The sequence below is a fragment of the Leptosomus discolor genome, chromosome 4 (genome assembly GCF_034619465.1).
Source record: "Leptosomus discolor isolate bLepDis1 chromosome 4, bLepDis1.hap2, whole genome shotgun sequence".
Lineage (NCBI taxonomy): Eukaryota > Metazoa > Chordata > Aves > Leptosomiformes > Leptosomidae > Leptosomus > Leptosomus discolor.
Window position 1 is genome coordinate 25690060 of NC_141394.1, and position 23490 is coordinate 25713549.

The 23490-nt window shown below is 41.6% G+C and overlaps 1 protein-coding gene across 2 annotated transcripts; it reads right to left on the minus strand.

Moving 5' to 3' along the window:
• Window positions 1–794: 794 nt before the first annotated feature.
• HADH (hydroxyacyl-CoA dehydrogenase) lies at window positions 795–21326 on the minus strand. 2 transcript variants are annotated; one of them, XM_086464339.1, is made up of 10 exons: window positions 21198–21326; window positions 17731–17859; window positions 14899–15056; window positions 10018–10144; window positions 7261–7350; window positions 5502–5574; window positions 5179–5180; window positions 2672–2698; window positions 2287–2443; window positions 795–1235 (listed from the first exon to the last, which is right to left on the minus strand). In XM_086464339.1, exons 1-10 carry the CDS (start codon window positions 21324–21326, stop codon window positions 1117–1119), a joined length of 1011 nt encoding a protein of 336 aa, XP_086320465.1. In that variant the 3' UTR covers window positions 795–1116. The 2 variants fall into 2 exon arrangements, with proteins under 2 accessions (XP_086320465.1, XP_086320466.1); XM_086464340.1 differs by lacking the exons at window positions 2672–2698; window positions 5179–5180 and having other exon boundaries at window positions 2287–2403.
• Window positions 21327–23490: the final 2164 nt, after the last annotated feature.

Genomic DNA, 23490 nt, shown 5'->3' on the forward strand with positions numbered 1-23490 from the left:
CATCAAGTAAAAGAAGACTACTACTCAGTTGAACTGGAACTCCAACCTTCATACCCACTTGCTCTGCAGTATTTGGAGAAAAGCCTGGATTTGCAGTGCTCCTGCCCTGAACAAACCCAGGCTCTGCTAAGCCCCTGTTAAGCCCCAAGGAAATAAAGTTGCAAAACGAAAGGTGCATCACACAGCCAGACACACCTATTTGTTTACACAGCACAGACTCCAATTTCAAACCCCTGAAGTACTAAACTACAGTAGCAATGTAGGGTGCAAAAATGACACTTAAAATTAATAGCCAGTGAATAAAGCCAATTTACAGAACTCTAGCAAGCATATGGAAGCTTTCACCAGCTTCCTAGCTTGGGTAATAAAAACCAAATCTATGTATTGGGCCCTTCAGAACAGAAACCACCTCTTCGTTATGTTTCTACAGCACCCAGCAAAAGGAACTTGAAAATGTCAGAAAATCCCAACACAAATCATGAGTTCTGCTTTCAACTGCTGTATTGGGAACCTTCTGTCCAGGTGACAGCCTGCCACTGCAGGATTTTTTTTTTAAAAAAAAACAATATGACATTAAAAAAATTATTGTTCAAGGCACTGTAATTTACACTCGCAGATTAGCATTGCACTTAAGAAAAACTGCAACAAAACTACTTCCTGCCTTTCCATCGCTACATTTGCCAGCGTGAAAAGAGACTGCCACCCAGTGGACTACAACCAAGTACATCAACTGCAAGCCATCACATTCAATACAGAATTATTGAAAATTTTATTTTTAAGAAAGTGTGGTTATTTTTAGTATTTTTCACGTTAATATAATAATGTTTCAAATACATAAATTCATTTGTCATTCTGTCCTGAACCTGAAAAATCAACATTTGCATGAAGGCACTGTACATATAAAGCTTTTCAGAATTACAAGAAAAAAATAATCTACCAAAAAATCAAGCTTTCACCAGAGAAATAGTTAACTAGTGCAATGACTCAGTTCAGAGGTGCGTTATGTTCTAAATGCAGCTTGTGCCATCCTTGGGAGGGTTTAAATAGAATTCACCTGTAATATGGCAATGATGAATAGCATACAAAGATAGTTTAACACCTCTCGAGGTTTGGAGGTCATTTGTATTTGTAAAATCCTTCTCCAGTCTTCTTACCCAGCTTCTTTTCTTCTACCAGTTTATTCAGGAGTGGGCTGGGTGCAAAAAGAGGATTGTTGGGCTCTAGTGCATGCCATCCTGGTGGGAAAAAAGAAGTGGATGAATTACAGTTCTGTTTATATGCAAAGATAATAGAGATCTGCATCTCCTTAGAAAAATATGAAGAGGGCAGAAAGCTGAAGGAGTTTTGCAACTTATTCTAGAGTCTCTGAGACCCTCCAATACAGCTTCATAAAGCACAGATCAGTACTGATAATTATAAGCAAATTCGCAATCAGTCTTTAGGTGTAGTCTACTCTGAACACCTTATAATCTCCATGACTGAGGATTTTTAATACTTTTAAAAAAACGTAAGGAGAACTTTTAAAATACAGTTAAGTACAAGGAAATAAAACAAAGACTATGATGAAAAAAAATTCCAAGTGAAAGGAAAATTCAAGCTGAATTTCTATCTCCGAAAGACATGGTCAGTCAGAACAATATAACACTACTCCACAGTACTGGCTAAAAGCAAAAGAGGTTTCACTGAAGATGCAATTTTGAAAGTGACATTCTGCCTCAGAGAATATTTAAGCTGCTCATTCAAAATAATACAACAATCATCAACAAGCCGCCAGCAATTAGGTCTTTTTTTGTTATTGTACTGACACTCATTCACCCACTTACCAACTGAAGTGAAAGGCAGATAGTATACTTAAATCTTTTAAGGTATTGACTGGGTTTCCTATTAATTGAAAATGAAAACATGGCTCACAGAAAAAGGACAGGTAGTCTCAACATTTGTTGCTTTTCATCAGAATTTCCTACCTCCAGTACAGTCTCTCTTCCCATTGATTCTTTTTAGTTATATACAGTTCCACGGTATTATTATTATTTTCCACTGGAACTTGATGAAGTCAGCAAAACCACCACTATTCTGTCACTGTGTGCACAGGGTACAGACATACAGTACAAATGCTGTACACGTACAGCATTCAGAGCTGAATTCTCATTCCTTTCGGCTCAACAGTTAAAAGGCTATGCCATATAGACTCAGTTTAAAGTAATTAAGAGTCAGGTTTTTCATTAGAACATTAATCTACAATTTAGCTAAAAAGGGGAAAAATAGGAGGAAATAAGCATGCAGTACCATCTATAATGTATTTACTGGTATCCAGCCCAACATAGTCCAGCAGTTCAAATGGACCCATGGGATAACCAGCCCCAATCTTCATAGCAACATCAATATCTTCCTTTGATGCATCTCCTAGAGAAAAGATTGACACGTTTGATGAAAAGAGAAGACTCTGCATCTACTTGGCACCACTTATAAATAATTAACAGAGTGTTATTTCACCCTGGTGCAGCTCTTCACAGAAATCTCTGCACGTTTTAGAACCACAAAACCTGGAGTCAGCATACACACGCTGGATTATAAAGCTGAATCTCTCACAAAAAAAAAAAAAGAAAAAAAGCCCTGCAGGCCTGCTTTCCATTTTTCTAGCTTTCTCTTGCATTTCAATATAGATCACTACGCTATTGATGGAGCCACAGCTACTGCACTCAACCTATCAGAAAGAATAGAGGAAGAATTGGTCACTATGAAGAATCAAGACCTTCTTTTAGAGGCAGCTAATCTAAGTAAGGAAAGATCTCAATTTCAGCTTCATGAGATCAGCAGCAGCTTTTGAATGATGCACAGGACAGAGCTACGCTTACTCTACAACAGCCAGAAGGCAAGTGATATCCGGCTGATGGACAAGGCAGGCATGGGGAGAGGAGCAATAGCAGCCGAGTAACATGCTTAGTTACAGCACCTTTCACCAGAGGATATCCATCAGCATCAGAGATGGCAGATAGAAGTGACCTAAAGAGACTGTGCAGGTGTAGTTAAATTTGTGAACTTCAAAATTATTTAAGAAGAAAATATCAAAATTATCAGAAATTTGTTACCTCTACTTCAGTCTGTGCCTATAACATGACAAATCTCGCATTGGCACATTGGCACAGTTAAAGTTCATCTCATTCTTTTGCTGTGAATACATATTTTACACTGTCAGGAAAGCAGATGCACTTCTACTGCTTATTTCTAATACACATTTTGATAAAGGCAGTGCACTTTGCAGATCCTATAGAAAGGATGAAGTTAAACAATCCCCAGGGGTACTTGTTAAGTAACCTCCATGCTCAATGCATACAGGCATTCAGGGTGTCCAAAAGCTTGACATAGCCTATGCAATTTACACACCTAAGATCAGAGAACCTTAGAAGTAAATTTTCAAAAGCTCTTGTAAAGGCAAGAACTTCAGTGAAAGTTCTGTATAAAGTAATAATTTTTATATCCCTCCTCTTACTCCTTAAAGCTGACAACTTTTTTTTTTTTTAAACCACACTATTTCTGAGAAACTGGGAAAATTAGCTTTGCTTAATTCTAACATAAGTTCAGTTCCTTAAATTCAAAAAACACAAGTAAATCCTCAACTCATTTGAAGTTGATGCAGATGTACATACTTCTTTTTTAACACATTTGTCCCACTTTGTCAGACTTGGACACCTTGGACGCATACAGTTGTGTTACAATACAATTGAAAATTGTAAAAGGGCAAACAAGGGTTGTACATCTAGTTCATGCTAGTCTCCCAGCATAAAGTGGACTGCCACAGAAACTTGACCGACTGCTTTTTTGGTTTTCCACTAAGAACAGGGCAGTACAAACCACCATACATCAATATTTATAATGGGCCCCCTGCTTAAATCACTGTTAATATACTATAGGTATTTTCCCTATACAAAAGCGCACATTTAACCCAAGGAGATTTTGTACAAATAAAGACTCAAGGACTGACCTAAAAAAATGGTATTTCAGTGTTTGGGGTTGCCAGGAAAGAGACCCAATTTCATACTAATGTGGATGACAATCTGGCTCAAGTGTCTACTCTGAGAATTAATGCAAAGGATATGATAAAAATTTAACCTGATTCAATGGAAAATATGAATTAGAAGACAGCCATCAGGCTTTTCAAAACATTAATCAGCTTTTAAAATAGATTTCATTAGTTAAAAATTCATAAATGAACTTTAACAAGTTTGGAAATACCATACTGTTGAACAAAATACAAACAGAATAAAGATTAAATCAAAATATGTTTTGCTTAGGCAGAAACCAGTCAATTTTAACATACAATCTCAGTGACTGTTTTCTTCTACATTTAATTAAAAGTTCTACTGTCTCCTGAAATATGCATAATGATACATGTCACTTAACAAAGGCACCTCTTTCACTCACACTGGAACACCCATACACTTTATTTAAAATTGCGACTTTTTCTAAGAGAATAATGCCCCCTCACATCCATGCTTTTGCCTTTCAAGTCACTAAATTTGCTCTTTTCTCCCTTTGAGATGTAATTACGTACATCTGTTGATGGATAAACAAGTAGTGTTGGTTTATATTTTTCTTTTCTTGAGATCAAACCATCCCTTCCATGTGCTATAAAAGAGATTTTTAATATTTAAAGCATATTGGGTGGAATCCTGATAATGGAGTGCTTTCATCTGTAAAAAAGCAGTGATTTCAAAAACAAAATGTTTCAAATGACATTCTTAGTCGCATGGAGCTATGAGCAGAGCGCTTGAAATAAAAGCAATTATACTCCATAATTTCCTCTTTATCCACTACATTATTGGCTTGTTTCCTTTTCAAAACAATTATAAATGTTTTGAAAAATGTAGTGGTTCTTTGGGGATTTGTGATTATTTCTACCTACCCTCATTATTAACGTAAAAGAGACCAGAAGTGAGATGGGAGTTCCCAAAGAACCTATGTCTGAAAAAGGACACAGAAGATGAACAGAAGGTTTTATTATGGGGCAACAGTTGAGCCCAAATCACTTGTACGCCAGTACTGTAGCGTGACACTGATACAAGTATACTACTTACCTCACCTGAAAATTGGTGGTTTATTTCACAAGCCCAATACAAGCAAACTCAGGAGAACTTTGCTAATGGTCCCACTATGGGATTTTCAACCACTTTCATTAACATCTCTTGGGATAGAGAGAAGGAGGTTTCTGATTAGCTGACAGAGGATATTTTTACAATGGCACTACACTCACCTTGTCATCCCCAAACCAGAAACATGTTCCACTACCAGAAATTTCGCACCCAAGTAACTAGTACCTTCATTTCAAAGTGAAGACAAGGTCTTCCCAACTACACATATTGACTCATATTTGACGCTCAACTATTCACTTCCAGCCTTTAAGGTCTGCAAGCGCTGAGGGAATCCCAAGGCTTTTGTGAAGGGATATAACATTTAGCAGTGTGTATGTCAACATTCCCTGAAGTTAATATCCCAACAAGTACCTCTCTCAAAGAGTCGAACAGCTTCCATCATATATGGCACCAACAGACGGTTTACAATAAACCCTGGAGTATCCTATGAAAAGAAAAAAGGGGATTCTAAATAAACATACTTTACCAGTACTACACTCAAATGCTGCATGACAAATTAAACAAGTAGATGAAGACACTTATTGAATCATCAACTTCTGGTACTCTCTAAACTGCATTTTTCATCTGATTTATCTGCTCAGTATTAAAACACAAAAGATGAATTTCACAAACAAGGAATGGCACATAAACATTCATCATGAGTGAGAACAATAAGACTACTACAAGCCCAACTCAATTAATCTTAAAACAATTTAATGTGGCCAGTCAGCAAACACCTTTTCTTTAGCAAAATTCTGCTGATACAATTTCCTGAAGGATATGAGAAGAGCAGTTCTTCCCTGACAGGTTTTTCTGCGTGTTCACTACTAGAAACACTCCTAGCTAAATAGTCTACTTCTCCCCACTGCTCACTGGTAAACCATGCTTTGAAAGTTAGGATCACTTCAATATCAAACACCAACGAAAAGATGCTGTCAGAAGAAGGTAACAAACTGACACAGAACTTCTTTTACACAAGCTTTAATCAAAGTCAAAAATACAAAGAAAAAAGAGCTTTGCAACTATGGTATTATTTCATATACTACTACTGTTTCAGATGTTTACTGTTCATTCCATTTTATTTCAATATTTAACGCAGAGAATTCCAAGCAACTTTTTTCCTACAAACAGGACTTTTTGGAAAAAGAAAGAAAGAAGGAAAAGAAAGAAAGAAGGAAAAGAAAGAAAGAAGGAAAAGAAAGAAAGAAGGAAAAGAAAGAAAGAAGGAAAAGAAAGAAAGAAGGAAAAGAAAGAAAGAAGGAAAAGAAAGAAAGAAGGAAAAGAAAGAAAGAAGGAAAAGAAAGAAAGAAGGAAAAGAAAGAAAGAAGGAAAAGAAAGAAAGAAGGAAAAGAAAGAAAGAAGGAAAAGAAAGGAAAAAAAGAAAGAAAAGAATTCATCATATATTCTGCACATTACATACTGCAAAACTGTTACAGAAACAAAAAAAAAAGTCAACTAAGGCCACAGAGCAATTTAGCAGTACAGCCAGAATTACAGTCCAGCATCCAGACGCTGCATTACTGGTAACTACCGGATTGCAGGCCCTTCCTTTTATGACCAAATGTCTCCTGGGGGCTGTGAAACTCAAGGCAACAGCTTGCATAAAGCTACCCAGACCACAACTTAATGGACTGGGAAAAAGCATGCTTAGGAAGTAGGGTGTTCCTCTAGAGAAAAAAACCAAAGCTGCGAAGTAATGAAGATTAATACTGGTCTAGTTACTGCAGTCTTAAGAAAAACTTGCAATAAGCACACACCATGGAGAATTCATCCAACTGCCTCACAGTACAAGAGGTAGCAGTCCTGTCTCTAGCATGGCTAAAGATGAGCTCCTGCTTAAGCTCCACAGTTCAAGCTTCTGCAGGACTGGAAAAGAAAAACCAACACTACAAACCTTGTTACTTGTGAGTTTTGCTGCTCTAGACAAGATGGCTAGAGTCACTCTCCTTTGAGGAATTTGTGGTAAATGTGGGTGTTTTCTTTGTCAAAATGCTTTTAATACAGAAGAGAAACTGGACAAAAACAACCTGGAAATTCTTGAAGTGCTCTTACATCTACTAAAACCTACCATCTTAAAATTAAGTTTTCAAGAACAGACCTTCTGAACACTCTACAATCAAAATGTACTCACCTTACAACTGACAGGACTCTTTCCTACTGCTTTGCTGAAATCCACAAGTGATTCAAAAGTCTTTTGGCTGGTCATTGGAGTCTTGATGACCTAGGCAGAGGGAAGGTAGGGAAAACATAAGCACATTTATGATCAGAATCTCTCTCATTTCCCAGTACAGCAATCCAGAACACTAATCCAGAAATTCACAAAACATTTGTTTTGCAAAAAAAAAAAAAATCAGTGGATATATATGTAACAGACACAGAAATCTATTTTAAAGATAGATACAGCATTTTGCACATTTTGAAATTATGTGTTTCTTTAAGACACTTTCCCACTCAGACAGTATGGATGGTAAAAGGGACCATCCTTTGGAATCATGTTTAGAGATCACAGTATAACAAAACAACTTCAAAAGCTACATAGTCTCTGTTGCCTTGGGAAACACGATGGCATCACTCTAAAGAACCATATTAACTGACATAATTCCCGACATAAAGGGTTGTAACATCTGCCCTGTGCCCAATTTAAACACAACAGAGACATTTAATTCTAAAGGAAATTTAAAATCTATCTTTCAAATTTGTGACAGCCTCCTAGCTTTTGAGTAGTAGGTTTCCATGTTGATTTTCTTCACAACTGAGTCTTTTGTCACACGCAGTATTTCCTATACTTCACTGGAGTTGGGATGCATTAAGGATCCTCAACACCTGAGGAAAAGATTTGTTTCTCAGCCTGAAAAATAGTGTTATTTTACTTTGGTATTAGATAAAAATATCTGAGATACTTACATAAGACTGCAACAGTTTCAAGAATCAGTTTTTAACACATGCTTTAGAATTTTTAAACATTAGCACTAGCCTTTTGGATTATTAGAGAAAGAAATCCCCTCAAAGCTACGTGCTTCTGAGCATGAGATCAACAATTACGAAAAGAGCAGATAAGACTCAAAGGCACTGCAGATTTGTGACTCATGAAGGACAGCTTCCATGACAGATGACTGGCAATCTCAGTAATATCTTTCATTGTTTCAATGATTCTCTTCATTTTCCCCCAATTATTTCAAACTGAAATATCTGTTTTACACAGAAAACATTGTTCTACAGTGCTTATCAATGCCAATCCTGATTTACAGCAGTAGATCTGAAACAAAAGCACAGCTTTTAAAAGTGTATTTATTTAGTAATATTGGTGCCGTTCAAGATCAAGTCACTAAAAGCACAGCTTCTGTGTTTTAAAGTTCTTCAAGTACTGCTCATCACGGAGTGACTCTGGGGTAGGACATTCATATGTCAGGTGAAAAAACCCCACAAATTACCAAGACTGATCACAGCAGCCAGACAGGGATTGCTCTGTCTTGTTTTTTACAAACAATGACAGATATCTTTGGTATTTTTCAAATCTCACAGAGGCTTAGCTTAGATTTCTAAAGACTATGATTTGTTTTATGCTTGAGACAAGGCATAGATCATTTCATCCATGGAAATAAATTACTGCCAACAAGTAGTTCTTAACACAGAAATCAATAAAGACCATGTTAGCCTAAGGAATTACGCTAAAGATTTCTGTTGTCTCTGACAACGCCTAAAAAATTCCTCCCTTTCCTCTTCCAACATTGCCCCAGAGCACTTAGTCACAATATACAGGATGCAATATTAAAGTAAAAAAAAAAAATCCACATGGGTATGGAAGTCAGCAAGAGAGAATTTGCAAGTGCCCAAGCCCTCATCAGACAACCATACTCTGAATCAAATTCGTTCATTTTAGCCAAAAGGTTCAAACATTTCAAAAGCAGAAGGAAGAGAATGATACATTCAAAGACACAGAGCAAGCAACTGCATAATACGTATTTTAATGGGAAACAAGCAAAAAATATAATAAAGCGAATCTCAGGAGTTCAAAAGGCAGGCACAACATATTTGAAGTGTCTGTCACTAAAGCAATACTAGAACTAATCACTCATGGCACAGAGGAAAAATATTTACAGCATTTAAGGGCATGAAGTACATGAAACTTCGTGACAGAGTGGTCAAAATGCAAAGTTTATCTTCACTTACTCAACTGTTTATAAGTTCCAGCTGATCAAAGTTAGCCATAACAGGGGAAGGTGAGAAAAAGGAGGAGACCTGTTGCTTTTTCTACAATGTGACCTTTACTATGGAGGCTCAGATAAACTCTTATATCAGATTATTTCTCATTCTGCTCTGCACTGCAGTATTATTAGAAATTGCATGATGCAGCCAAAGAGAGTATGTTTAGAAAAGATGTCTGAAGAGTTATGTAAAAACTTCTTTTTATACTTTCTTAAAGGCTGGGAAATGCTGTAATACTTCCAGACAAATTACCTGGAACACTGAAACAAACATGATTGATTTTGTTTAAGAAGTCACAAGGCAGTAAGATTTCACCTCACACCATTTTCTATTGATTTCCATGCTGGTAACAATCAAATTCCTCCCTCAGTCATCGGATGACAGCTGTCAGTAGTTCTTCCTAATCAGCTTGCCTGCATGCCTGAAACGATCACTATAAATGGCACCTCTGTTGGCAGTACAGTGGAGAACTTCGAAGCCTCGACACGGAAGGAGTTACCTCTGTCTCTTCAACCTTGCCCTCAACAGAGACTGCAGCACCCCCTTATCACTAGAGGTAGCTTATTGCCTATCAGAAGAGCTGCAAACCGAGACCTGCCCTTTCATCTAACTGAATTCTCAGTGATGACAATTGCATTGCTGTGCTACAGTGGTTATTATGGTGACGCTGTAAGACACTTACCTCCACAAGCTTCATCATAGGCACAGGATTGAAGAAATGGAGACCACCAAATCGGTCCTGCCTGGTCGTTGAGTTAGCCAACTGCGTGATTTGCAAGGATGAAGTGTTGCTTGCAAATATCGTATGCCTGGAAAAAAAGAAACACACGGATTGCTGTTTTCCTGACAGTAGGTGGCTGGTGCACTAAACACAAACAGACATCCATTGGCTATCCATCCACAGAATTCTCAGAAATATCCCTGCAAATTATCATGGTCCTTTTGCTGAGGTGTAAGCACAGCAATGATGAAACAGCCACTGGGAGAGCTGTGTGAGTTTCTAACTCCCAAGTAAGCATGTTGAATACTTGCATTAGGTGATGGAAAAAAAAAAAGACTCTCTAAGTATAAAGTTTTTCTTAACTCCCCAAATCTATTCCAGGTAATTCCTTCAGCAATCCCGGAACCATAATGGTATTTTTTGTTGTTAATCATTTACACATGTATGCAAATCCAATCATTTGCCATGTCAAAAATGCACTTTGGAGCCTTAAGAAAAATTTGGAATCTATTTTTTTTCTTAATAATGACCAATGTCAGACGTGATGTGCAACCTAGAACCAGAGCAAAGAGCTGATGAAAAAAACCAGAGAAAAGATAAAAACTGCCATGCATAGGACACTGCAATGGATACACAAAATCACAAGAATTGTAAGACACATATGAAGTAATTTTCCAGAGGTAAACCAGATTAACTACTTGCAATTTATAATGGTTTGGGTTTTTTCCCCAGAAATATCTCAGAACCTCAACAGCCCTGCTATACTGACATCACATCGAAAACTTACAGAAATGGCTTTTTCTTCAAACCACAAAAATCAGAAACTGAATTAGAGACGAAACCCCACCTTCCATTCTGAGCTATATCCTACCGGACCCATCAAATGTTAATCTACATTGGTATTTTGCCTACATTTCACTAAGATATAACTGAGCTTCACAACAGAGTTTTCAGAAAACTTAAGTCCAAGTCATGGGGACATCTTATAGCTGCATTAAAAGAAAACATTTGGGCACAAAAACACCCACACTGATTTCCATTTTTTAATTATGTTTTCTGGTTTTGAGAATTTGTTATGGAGAAGCAAAAAAAACAAACTGAAAATGCCTGTCTACACTTCTTACAATTATTCTTTCGACATTTCTCCACCATAAAGTGGGCCTTATATTGTTCTGAGGTGGGGTACTAAAAAGAATATTCTACATTTCATAGTTTTGACCTCACAAGGTCAATGCATCCAAAACAAACTTACCTTCACTGAAAATCTGCCACTGTATACGAAGAATTCAAATATTCATATAAAAATTAAGCACGTTGATTTGTGAGATGTAATCTCTGGGTTCACTTAAAGTAAGAGATTTTACCTCAGCATCACTTCTGTGGGTGAATACTGTAGCCTCACACAACATAAAGCCTTGGGAAAAAAAAGCATTACATTTGTATTGCGTGCAAGGGCGTTTTATTTACACTTTCTGCTCTGACCAACCAATTGATTTGAGTTTCAAATAGAATTTACATGCCTCTGTGACTTAGAATTACATACTCCATGCTTCAGGTGACAGCAGCGTTGGGAGGCTTTTGAAGGCAACAGTACTAGTGAAGCCCCAGTGATGCTTCTCCGGGCACCAGTGTGCTTTCTGTCGGTGCCATCTAGTGGGTCAGGGGAAGACATTAAAAGCAGAGTCCAACACAACAGAAACACACCATTTCAGTAACACTGACTCTTACACTCCAGCTCCATTGCACTGTGAACACTGGACAACACTTCTTTTCTAACAGTTTTCTAACACACTGATTCTAACACAGTGAACAGCTGCAAACCACTGGCCAGTTCCTACCTGAGTTCCTACATCTACAGATAAATCCTAGACCAAAAGGTGTTGACAGGCGTTCCCACCGCTCAGAAATAAAAAGAAAGCAAGCAGGCAAGAGCTCTCAAAGTGGAAACCCAAAAATACTTTTGTCATGTTCATTATGATCCTCTTTGGAAAAGTGCTGCACTGTTTAAATGCCTAAAAGCCACGAAGAACGTGGGGATATTCTACAAAAACCGTAGCCTGACCTTTTCAAAATGGAAACATGAGACTGACTCAATTCAAGAAAAGGAAAACAGAACTGAAGGGAGGGTAGCAATGCCTTATAGCCTGCTCTGAAGATGATGACGATGTAACACAGGAACAAATACTGTATTAGGAGGATGAGTGTTAACACTGAGAGGCATAAAGCATACACAAGCAATTTTGCAAAGCTCTGAGGACATAAACTAGTATGCTCTCAGACTGATGGCATTCAAGAAACAGCATTCACTGTTTCAGCTGGACAGTCACCCAGATGAGGAATACCCTGAGCTCCCAATGCTCTCTGGGGTTGCTAAACTCTCCCGGCTCATTACATTTTCTCTGAAAACTTAAGAATAATTCACTCTCCACCCTCAAATAAAACTCCTCTCAATAAAGAATAGCTTTCCCACCCCCCTCCATTTATAGATCCACAATTATATTTCTTTTACAGAGAAAAAGGAAGAGGAAATAAGTTAACTGTGTTGGCTTTTTTTAACGCAATGCTTTGGTTTTGTGCTGCTCCCAGACTTATCTTCATTGGAGATGCCATCATAGGGCAAAAATGGGAGATGAACACGTAGCTGTTGCAGCTGAGGAAACACAAGACATGGCATACGGCACAAAAGAAGAAAAATGCAAGGTTTCACACAGCTTATGTTCCAAAGGCGTAATTCATCATCTTGTCTGAGCAAGACACAGTCTCTTATGTTTTGATCAGCTATCAGCTACCCCTGCGATTAAGTCCCAAGATTTGAATTAAGACAAGTCCTCCCTCCTCAGAAGCCTGGTCTTTCATCATGTCTGCCTACGTGTGCTCTTCACAGTGCCATCAACGCCCAGGGCCCCACAGAACCAAAGCTGCTCCCGAGACTCAAAGCTATCTTCAAACCAATCTTGTCTTCGTTGCCAACCAACCACAAGTCCACCCCCACTACTAAGCTGGCGCAACAGTTAGTCCATGTAATAGTTCTAGAAATTTTGAAATGTTGGATCTTAGTGAAGGCTGTAGGACGCCTGGACTGACAGGGAGAGCTTTCCACTCCACCGCAGCGCTGCGCAGGATGAATAAAGCCTTCTGCTTCCTTCTCATGCACAGGAAAACACTCGCTAGGCATTTCTGCCTTTCCCCATGCTACTCACACGATCTGCAACTCTATATCCTCACATAATTACAAATCACCCTTTGTATCTAATAATATTTTAAACATTTAGCTACTAAGTTTCACTGTCTTACCAGCTTCCTTTTCATCTAGACTTTCTACACTGCAACCCATATCCTTCATCATTCACTTCCCTTTTCTTTATCCTACATGTATGATACCTGTATGTTTATCATAATTTCCAATTCTCCTCTTAAAAAGAAAGGCTTCTCGTCTCATGTAATTTTCCCAACCCTGTAAAATCACGCCTTTCGCTACAGGAAGGAGCATATCTGAACAACTGCCAGTATCTTTTAACACTCTGTAATGTAAAATTTGATGTTTCAAGGCAGCACGCTTATAAACAGCTCAGTCTTACAAAAACTTCCCTCAGTGTTCCAAATACACATATTATTAAAAGGGGCTCCAAGTCCCTGTGTCCACCTTTCCTTGCTGATTGGTTCAAGACAGTCTGCCATTTAGTACACTCTAATTTGCTCATTAGCTTTCTCTGCTGAATATGGACACGGACTCAGGGAACCAATGGTGTGTTTCCACAAAACAAGCACAATCTAATCATGACAAGGTACCTTGACAATTGCCGAAGGCAGCTACCTACTTTTGTCCGTCCCTGTGCTCAGTGCACAGCTGTTTGTATTCATTTATTGTTTTCAGAAGTACCAGGTAATTTTGATTACCAACCATATGAGACAGCCTGAAAATCTCCCCAGGCTGAAGTCAACCAGTGATAACATCTTTTCTCCCTTGACATTATATTCAAGCTGCAGCTTGCCTAGTTCTTTAGTTAGGCAGCCTAGAGTACCTCATAGCCAATACCCCCAGTACTAGTTAAAACCTCAACCTGCAAGCAGTCAAGGTCTTGTGATCCTGAGTGACCCGTTACAAGGATCAAGCTTCAGAAACTGCATGCTCAGCTTAAGAGCATTTTTGGGTTTGGATACAATTCAACAGTAACTCCCAACAGTTATCAAATATAGTTCAAAGAAAGTTCCAGGGACTGTAACTAAGCAAGTGCATGCTAAGGAATTATTTACACTTTTACCTCTCACACAATAACCAGCAATGAGCTATCTCCAAACTCTTCTGATACAAAGTAAACTTAGTTTACTTGAGCCATCGTTGAGCTGACTGACTTAACGGCTAAGAGGCTGAGACTTCTTCAAACTTGTTCATGCCAGGCATGCTGAAAACAAATATTTTATCATCCTAATTCCCTATTTAAGTATGGGAACACGTATGTTAACCACATTCCATGTTACCAAGACAAACTTATTCTACTGTTGTGCATTTGCATTTGGATTTAGATTTGAACTTGCTGAGTAAACGCACAAACTTTATGACTAAACATATCCAGAAGTGCATCAAATGAAGCAATGCAACAAGTAAATAAACCTGGTTAATATACCTGAAAGGGTTTGTAACACATGCACCTGGTACAACTATTCCATACCACATGACTGGTAGAACCACTCTTCCTTATCATAGGACAGTTGGAATTAGTCTAAGGGAGAAAACCTCCTGATTTTTAAAAAAGCAGCTAAGAAAATGCAGAACAGTGTAAGAATAAAAACAGAAGGTACAAAAGTCTAAGTTTCAAAATGTAACAGGAAAAATACACATACTCTGGAGCAAACTTATCCAGCCTCTTGAAGAGTTCATTTTTAATTTCCTGGTTCTCCACGATGGCTTCTATCACCAGATCCGTGCTGTGGACCACTGCTACTGCATCTGTGCTTGTTGTGAGGTTCTTTAAGGTCTTCTCAATGAACTCAGCACCAGCCTGAAACATTTCCAAGAAGATGCAATGTCTATTTCCAACGATTTAACTTATTTTTACTTGAAAATACCCTTATGAGCTCTGAAGTGCTTTTGAGCCCTCAAAAATTCAGACAGCCTGCCACATTTCCAAATCAGTGAGAAAGTTCTAAGTGTGTACAGATACAACGCTTTCATTGACAAAATTTTCCTAGCCAATCAGATCTGCTTTGAAGCAAAGAGGAGACCTTTGAATTCGTTCTTATAGGAAGACTATTTGCTGCAGTCCAATCTTCAGCACAAGAGTCTGAAGAACAACTGGTTGGTCAATCAGTAGTTTCTGAGACAACCTAAACTTGCCCTCCATAAAGAGGAACTTTCCCAGTTTCAAATCTCTGCATTGTTTTCATTCAGTGATTATCTGGTTTCACTCCTATAAACAGATACAGAATCACAGAATGGTTTGGGTTGGAAGGGACCTTAGAGATCACCCAGTTCCAACCCCCCTGCCATGGGCAGGGACACCTTCCCCTAGACCAAGTTGCTCAAAGCCCCATCCAGCCTGGCCTTGAACACTGCCAGGGAGGGGTAGTAACCTGAAAGGAAGTTGTAGCAAGGTGGGGGTTGGTCTATTCTCCCTAGTAACAAGCAATAAAACAAGGGGAAATGGCCTTAAGCTGCACCAGGGGAGGTTCAGGCTGGATATGAGGAAGAATTTCTTTACTGAAAGGGTTGTCAGGCATTGGAGCAGCCTGCCCAGGGAGCTGGTGGAGTCACCATCCCTGGAGGCGTTTAAGAGATGGGTAGACACTGTACTTAGGGACATGGTTTAGTGGCGTTGGTAGAGCCAGGACAAAGGTTTGACTCGATGGTCTTGAAGGTCTCTTCCAACTGAAACTGTTCTATGACTCTATGATTCTCTGGGCAACCTGTTTCAGTGCCTCACCACCCTCACAGTAAAGATTTTCATCCTAATATCTGATCTAAATCTCCCCTCTTTCAGTTTGAAACCATGACACTCCCTGATCAAGAGTCCCTCCCCACCTTTCCTGCAGGTCCCCTTTAAGTACTGGAAGGCCGCTATAAGGTCTCCCCAGAGCCTTCTCTTCTCCAGGCTGAACAACCTCAACTCTCTCAGCCTGTCCTCATTGGGGAGGTGCTCCAGCCCCCTGAGCATCTCCGTGACCCTCCTCTGGACCCACTCAAGCAGGTCCATGCCTTTCCTGTGCTGGGGGCCCCAGAGCTGGACGCAGCACTGCAGGTGGGGTCTCACCAGAGTGGAGCAGAGGGGCAGAATCACTTCCCTTGATCTGCTGGCCACACTTCTCTTGATGCAGCCCAGGATGCGATTGGCTTTCTGGGCTGCGACCGCACATTGCTGGCTCATATTCAGTTTTTCACCTACCAGCACTCCCAAGTCCTTCTCGGCAGGGCTGCTCTCAAACCCTTCATCCCCCACCCTGTATCGATACCAGGAGTTGCCCCGACCCAACTGCAGGACCCTGCACTTGGCCTTGTTGAACTTCACGAGGTTTGCACAGTGCCATCTCTCCAGCCTGTCAAGGTCTCCCTGGATGGCATCCCTTCCCTCCAGCATGTTGACTGCATCACACAGCTTGGTGTCATCAAATTTGTGCTGGTTTATGAATACTTCAGGAAATAAAATGGCCTACACTTACTACAGTTTCAGTGCAAATGTGGGGAAAAAATATTCTGTTTTGACTAGTAAATCTGCCAATCACTAACATAATTTGTGAGGACAGAAATCAAACAGAACTGCAAGACTTTGAACCAAGGGTAAACGAAAACATAGTACAAGTAAAAACACACCAGCACACTGGAATATATGATCATATATAAAGTACAAGCATCACGTGGACAATTTTCTTTTGGATTAAAAGACTTCCCATATTTTGTATGTATGCTCTGGTTATCCTGATATTATTGTAATTTTTCCTCTGTACTCCCTCATGCAAACAAACCCTTTTTCATTTCCTTTGTCTGCTGCATCATTCATGCTGGTAATCATCAACACCAGTATACATTATGTATCAAAAGAAGAATTAAATCTGCTGTGGAATTTAGAGAAACAAGCATAGCAACTAGTAACCCTTAGGATATAAATGTAGATACATCAACAGCTCCACAGTGACTTGCTGCAAGCTAAGTAAGATGTAAGTCTTACTTAGCAATGTGAATGCAAAGTATCTTACGTATCTAACTAATGTTACTCCAATAGTTAAACTTGAGCAACTTGTACTCTCATTTCCTTTTGTGGCAATCCTGTGACTTAGTCTTGGGAAAAAGACTCCTTACTAAGGTATTAAGACAATTTTGTTACTATTCACTTTTGGACAAAATTGTTGCACTCCCAGGTAAGCAATCAAAGATAGCTTGCTATTAAGTCAGGATGAATAACATGGCACCATTTCAGATTTAGCACCTGTTTTAAAAGGTCACCAAGTTGTTTTAAATCTTTATCTCAAGGCTAAAGGAAAGAAAGCAAGGTAAGGCATCCTTCAACCTCCCTGAATCAAAAAAGAAAATCCAAATTCTTCAAAACACTGGAAAAAGTTTTCTTTTTAAGCCAGTATATTAACATGCTCTATAACGTATAACTGCAAACAATATCAGAACATCAGTATTGTAGTTTTTATTCTCCTAAGTTTTCTTAGAGGAATATAGAAGATGCTGTCAACCTCAGGCTTATCTGCAAACTTCTTCTTTGTCACTCTCTTCAAACTCTCTTCAATTCCTTTTGTAGACTTTTTAAGGATTTCATCTGACTGGTCTACTAACACCACAGTGTGACCACTGGCTGCTGCAACCTGAAAGTCAAAAAGAAGATTCAACATCAATATCATAAAACAACCAACCATGTTGATTTGCGTTGGGGCAGACAATACACCAGGCAGAGATAAAGAACACTGAATCGAGACTTAGGCACTTTACTAGAAAAATCATAAAAGTCTGCACTCAGCTGAGGTGGAGGGGAAGGGATAAAGGTGTCACGCAACTTGAGGGAAAAGGAAAAAGAAAGCCATTTTTCCCCTGAGCTGTCTGCAGAACGCTGCCTGCACCTGGAGGCAGCTGAATTCTGCAGCTATGGCTGGAGAACAGACAGCTGTCTTGAAAATAGCAAGCAGCGTAGCTGTGATCCTTGGATCTTCTAAGGAAAAAGGGCTGTGGAGACCTGAACTGGAATGCTGGCAGGGTGAGCGGGTGGCATAAGGGACGGCTAACCCTGTGTTCCCGGGATGTAACGTAACACAACCCTGCTGTTCAGCCACGAGCATGTCCCTGCAACAACAGGAAGGTGACGGTGGAGCTGGGAGCAACAGTGAAATGTTTCCCACCCCAGGGCTGCACAGACCTGAACGGCCACAAATCCTTACTATGTGCTTGGTACAAACACTGGCTCAGCTACAGACAGCACTAGTGGGTTGTCTTTTTGGCTGGTATTCAATTAATTTCAAACATACAATGTCACTTTCTCACATTGCAACAAACTATTAAAAATCAGCTGTTCATTATCTGTTACTTCACTACTCATTAATTTATGTTTCTCTTGTAGGTTAGCAACGGCCTATCTTCATTTCCAGAATTCCTCAACTAACAGAATTGTAATAATTGTGGAAAACAGATGTTAAAACATGGTTCCACTGACTGTTTTTAAAGTCTCACAACTTAGGAGGTTCCCTTCTGCAAACTCTTACTTCACATCTCACCTTGCACCTGGAGACTAAAGATTCTCCTGTGCTCACAAGATCTACTCCAACAAAGCTAACTGAAATGAAAAATACAGAGATGTCTCCTGAAGAAAAGCATGATGCTGTTCTCATCCCAGTTGCCTCACTAATCCAGCACATAAAGAAACACCAGACTGCCTCCGGACAGCAGCAGCATAGCTTTAACAAGGTGTCAGTCTGCAGGTGGACATTTTTTCAACCACCTTTTTTTTTTAATTTTTATTTTCACTATGAGCATATCATAAAAACAACTGAATCATAAAAACCATTTAAACCAAGCTTGGAATTACACTCCTAACACTTCATGTGTTGCTGATCATTTGCAATGGCAAAGCAAGACTCTTCAGAAGAAAAATCAATAGCAAGCACATTTATAAGAGGTTCTTCACTGATTATTTATTTACAACTACACCATCACTGACCAGTTGGCAAAATATCCTAGGAAAATTAACATCTCCCTTTTTCTACCTTATTCTTACCATATTTACATGGACAGGAAAGAAGAAAACCAGCAGAAGGTCATACTATCTCCTTGCAATTCAAACACATGGTCGCTCAGGGTCTATTATCCAATGATCTTAAGAATGCTAAACAAAAACCACGAAAGTGCTGGGGAGTCAATTAATGCTTTTCTCATACAGAAGTGCTTTTCACAGGGCAGAATCGGAAATTATAAACTCCTGGCTTTCAGCTGTACATTTTAGCAGAGGGTAGCTTCTCCTGATCATATAAGAAAGCAAGGAAAGAGGACAGTTTCTTAAGTGTCCTAAAAGGGAGGAAAAGCTCTATTAATAGGGTACAGAGACCCCACTCAGTGTTATAATCATCTCTGCTTCGAGATAATTTTAGATTGATACATCGGAGACAGATAGTCAGCAAAGCAACCCTTGGTCCTTAACAGCGGTAGAAGACTGCAACCCCTGTTCCCGCCAAACACCGGACATGTTTCTTCTGACAAGCCGTTCTCTAAAAATGTGCGGTCTAACAGAATATGCAGATCAGTTCGCTTTCCCTGCAGGTAACCTTTGCATAGTGTGCACCCTCCTTGAACAGGAGAACAACTTTCTTCAAAGTTGCTCTTTGATGGTTCATTCAGTGGAAACCTCAAGCTCTAGTACCAAGGTACAGAGGAGTGTTCTTACCAGACAAGTTAATAAACAACAAGCTTAGCAAAAAATATAGCCCTCGTATTCCTCCTGCTAGAGATTCGCCAGGAATGTAAGAAAACTTCAGTTCTGAGGAGGAAACCTGTTAATTCATTAAAATAGAGAACTATTTATGAACTCAGACCTCAGTCAGTTTCTGCTTGTATGCCTGCACGCTCCAGCTACTCTCTATGAAGTTTGTGAACTACCCTGGTATGTTCAGTGATAGGCTCCTTCTGTGAATCAAGTACATTTCTAAATCTTAAATCACTGACAGGACCATTCAGTCTTCTGTCCCAAAGCTATCAAGTTAAAGATGAACTTGAAAGCCAAAGGCCTGAGATTAAACACTGGGAAAATAAGTCCTATTTACATACTAACCACTTCATAATTCTGCAGATGATTGATGTTCGTTTTAGGTGCTGTATTCTACTTTATTTAACTTGTAAAACGTCACTCGATCTGCTCCCTTGGCAGGTTAGAAGCAGCTTCTTCCTTGGACCAACATTTTCCAAATATTATTACACGCTGCCTGCTTTATAAATAGCCCACGCGGTGTCTTAAGAACCACCTTAAACAACCTAAAACATTGACCTTGGTTCTTCTTGCCTACCCGTCCGACCCGAAGATGGGTGGGTTCGCCAGACAACAGAAAGTCTGGAAGCCGAGCGGCGCGGCGATACTCCCCACTCCTCCGCAGCCATCACGCCGAGATTCGCCGAAGCTGCCAACACGGCGGGAGGGGTGCGCCCTCGCCCCCACCCCCCCTCACCCTCTCCCTCGGGGGTGCGGACACACGCCGCCGGCCTCTGCCGAGCCCCCCGAGCCAGCGCAGCCGCCGCTCCTCACACGGGCACAGGCTGAAAAAAAGCGCGGCCCCGCCGCCAGCACCGGGCCGGCTCGCTGTGAGGCCAGGCCGGGAAAAAGAGCGCGGACGAACGGCTCCGCCTCCCCTTCTCCCTCGGGGGCAGGCTTGCGCGCTGCGGCGGGGCTGGGCTGGAAAGCAAGAAGCGAAGGGGACGCGCGGGGCAGCTGGTGCTGGGCTTCCCCCCGCCGCCTCAGCCCGGGAAGGGGCCCCGGCTGACCGCGGAGCACGGACCGCGGCCCCTGCCGGCGCGGCCCCCGGCCAGACCAGCCCCGGCCCCCAGCGGGGCGCGGAGGGGCCCTCCCACCGCACGCGCCGAGCTCGCAACGCCCGCCCCACGGCCGCCATGGCGCCGCCGCCTCCCCTCACCCCCGCCCCGCCGCCGGCCCGGGCCGGGCCGCGCTCACCTGGGCGATGCCGGCGCCCATGAGGCCGCCGCCGATGACCGTCACATGCTTGACGATCAGCTTCTTGGCGGCCGCCGTGGCGGCGGCGGAGGAGGCGGCGCGCACGAAGTGGCGGGTGGCGAAGGCCATGGCTAAGGCGTGCGGCGGGGAGCGCGGAGCGACAGGCGGCGGCGGGGCTGGGCCGGCCCAGGCGGGGCGGGGCGAGAGCCGCCCTCCGCCCTGGGGGAGCCGCGGGCGACGGGGCTGGGCCGGGCCGGATCGGGCAGGCCGAACGCCGCGCTCCGCCCCGGGGGGCGGTGGCGATGGCCGCCCCCGGGCCCGTCTGCCCGCCGCGGGACAGGCACTTTGAGCCCTCCGCCTTCGCTCCTTCTGATTCCTGAGGAGGGGTCAAGCAGCAGCAGCAAGGCCAGCGGGCAGGAGCGCCGCCGCACGCCGCTGAAAGTCCCCACTAGTCCCGGGCTGGCGTTCGGCCGCCGACAGGCTCGGTGCAGGAGCTGCTCCACCGCCTGCCCTTTGCAGCGGTGGTCACGGCGCTGCCTTCCAGCCGCTCACGTTTCTGTTGTAGCAGCTCACCTTGCCAACATTAGAGCACGCCGTGATAAGAGTATTTCCAAACTAGAAAGGGATTTCATTGCCAGGCTAGCACAAACTACATATTGAAACAAAAAAAAAATCCTTCTTTTGTAAACGCTAATGGCTAAATTATATCAGATACAGACTGAGATAATTTTCCACCTGCTTTTTACTTCTGTTTACTGCCAGAACAACCAGCACTGCAAGTCAGCCCCAGTGCCAGCTGACAACACGGCAATCGCAGCGTATTCTACTTGAGTCAGCATCGGGGTGAACATTAAGCAACTTGTTTTCTTCAAACAAAAGCAGCGGAGTATTCTCCTATCTCTGCACTTTGTACCAAAACCACAATGCAAAAGACATCCCCCTTTCCTCGCTCAGCCCGATCTGACGAGGCAGATCAGTCAGAGCAGGGCAGGACGTGGCTGCTGGAACAGCTTTAGGCAACACAGGGACCCAGAGTTACTGTTCTTGTCTGTGCAACTGACAGCTGAGCGGATCATCAATGAATTCCCTAGGAAAACAGTACCGTGCCAAGCTACCCACAACCTAACTCCAGAGCGTAAGACAGAGGATTCCCACGCACAGCGTCGCTCCCGAGCGCCCAGCTCTCCACAACATGCCAGTGCTCGCACCCACTCCCTCCCCACACGCACTTCGGTTAATCTCCTGCCTCCCCCGGGCTCCCCCCGGGCCAGAGGCCCCAGCTCTGTCCTCCACCCCAGGCTCTCCCTGGGCACCTGCTTCCCTCCCTTTCTGCCCTCTGCTCTCTGACCCCTCCATGCCAGGAGTCCAACCAAACCACACCTCGGCTCTGCCTGCGGTTTTCTTCCCCACCTCATTCCTCAGACTGTGCATCTCCTCCTGGTGGCAACTCGTTCGCCCTTTTAGCTTCCTCATCTCTTCCCTCTCCTTTTATTCCAAGTAACAGTGTTTCTAAAACATACTGTTTCTATCATTTCATCATAACATGCCTGGCATTGTATTTTCCCAATTTCACTTCATTCCTCCACCGCCTTTCACCCCTCATCCAGAACATTTCGTAACACCATCTCACTCAAAAGCATTCTTTGCATGTCACAAAACACCAAACACCACAAGCTTAGTCAACGAGTGGAACACAGTAAAATGACTATGCAAAGCTGTCACACACTTACTTGGGAATTACTTTATTAAAAATAAAATTACACTCAAGCAAAGTCTGAAGTCCTTTTTAGAAACAAAGACATTTTCAGCATTCAGAAATAGCCATCCACTTACATAAGCACACATTTTTCAATAAGGCATTTGAGATGCTTCCTCTGCTAAAAAAAGGGAGGGGAAGGATACATTTACAAACACAAATCACATCTGCTACCACTTTCCTTACAGTTTACCAAAGATGGCCACACACTTTTGAAACCACAAACATTTTGTTGCTTTTATGCTATTGTTTAGCTACTTTCATGGCATCCTGTGGAAATTTCAGTGCACCTGGAAGGCATGAAAGGCAGGTCTTTATTGGCATTTCCAACAGCATCTTGCACTCTGGCAGACACCGACATGGTTGCTCCTTCACATCAGTATTTTCAGTGTGTTGTACCATGCAGCATTCGATTATAGGTATCATCAAAAACTGCACCTCAAAGTACTACTCATAGAAGGATAATTTTTGAAGGATAGTTTTCAAAGGTGACATTTTAAACTAAACCCAGCAGGCAAAACAAGCACAAATATGTAC

Bases quoted from the DNA above. Each gene is read 5' to 3' on its own strand.
- HADH (XM_086464339.1), bottom strand. From the start codon at position 21,326: ATGGCCTTCGCCACCCGCCACTTCGTGCGCGCCGCCTCCTCCGCCGCC. The intron at 17,860-21,197 runs GTGAGCGCGGCC...TTTGACTTTCAG, and splicing joins TGGGCGCCGGCATCGCCCAG to GTTGCAGCAGCCAGTGGTCA. The intron at 7,351-10,017 runs GTAAGTGTCTTA...CCCTCTGCCTAG, and splicing joins CTATGATGAAGCTTGTGGAG to GTCATCAAGACTCCAATGAC.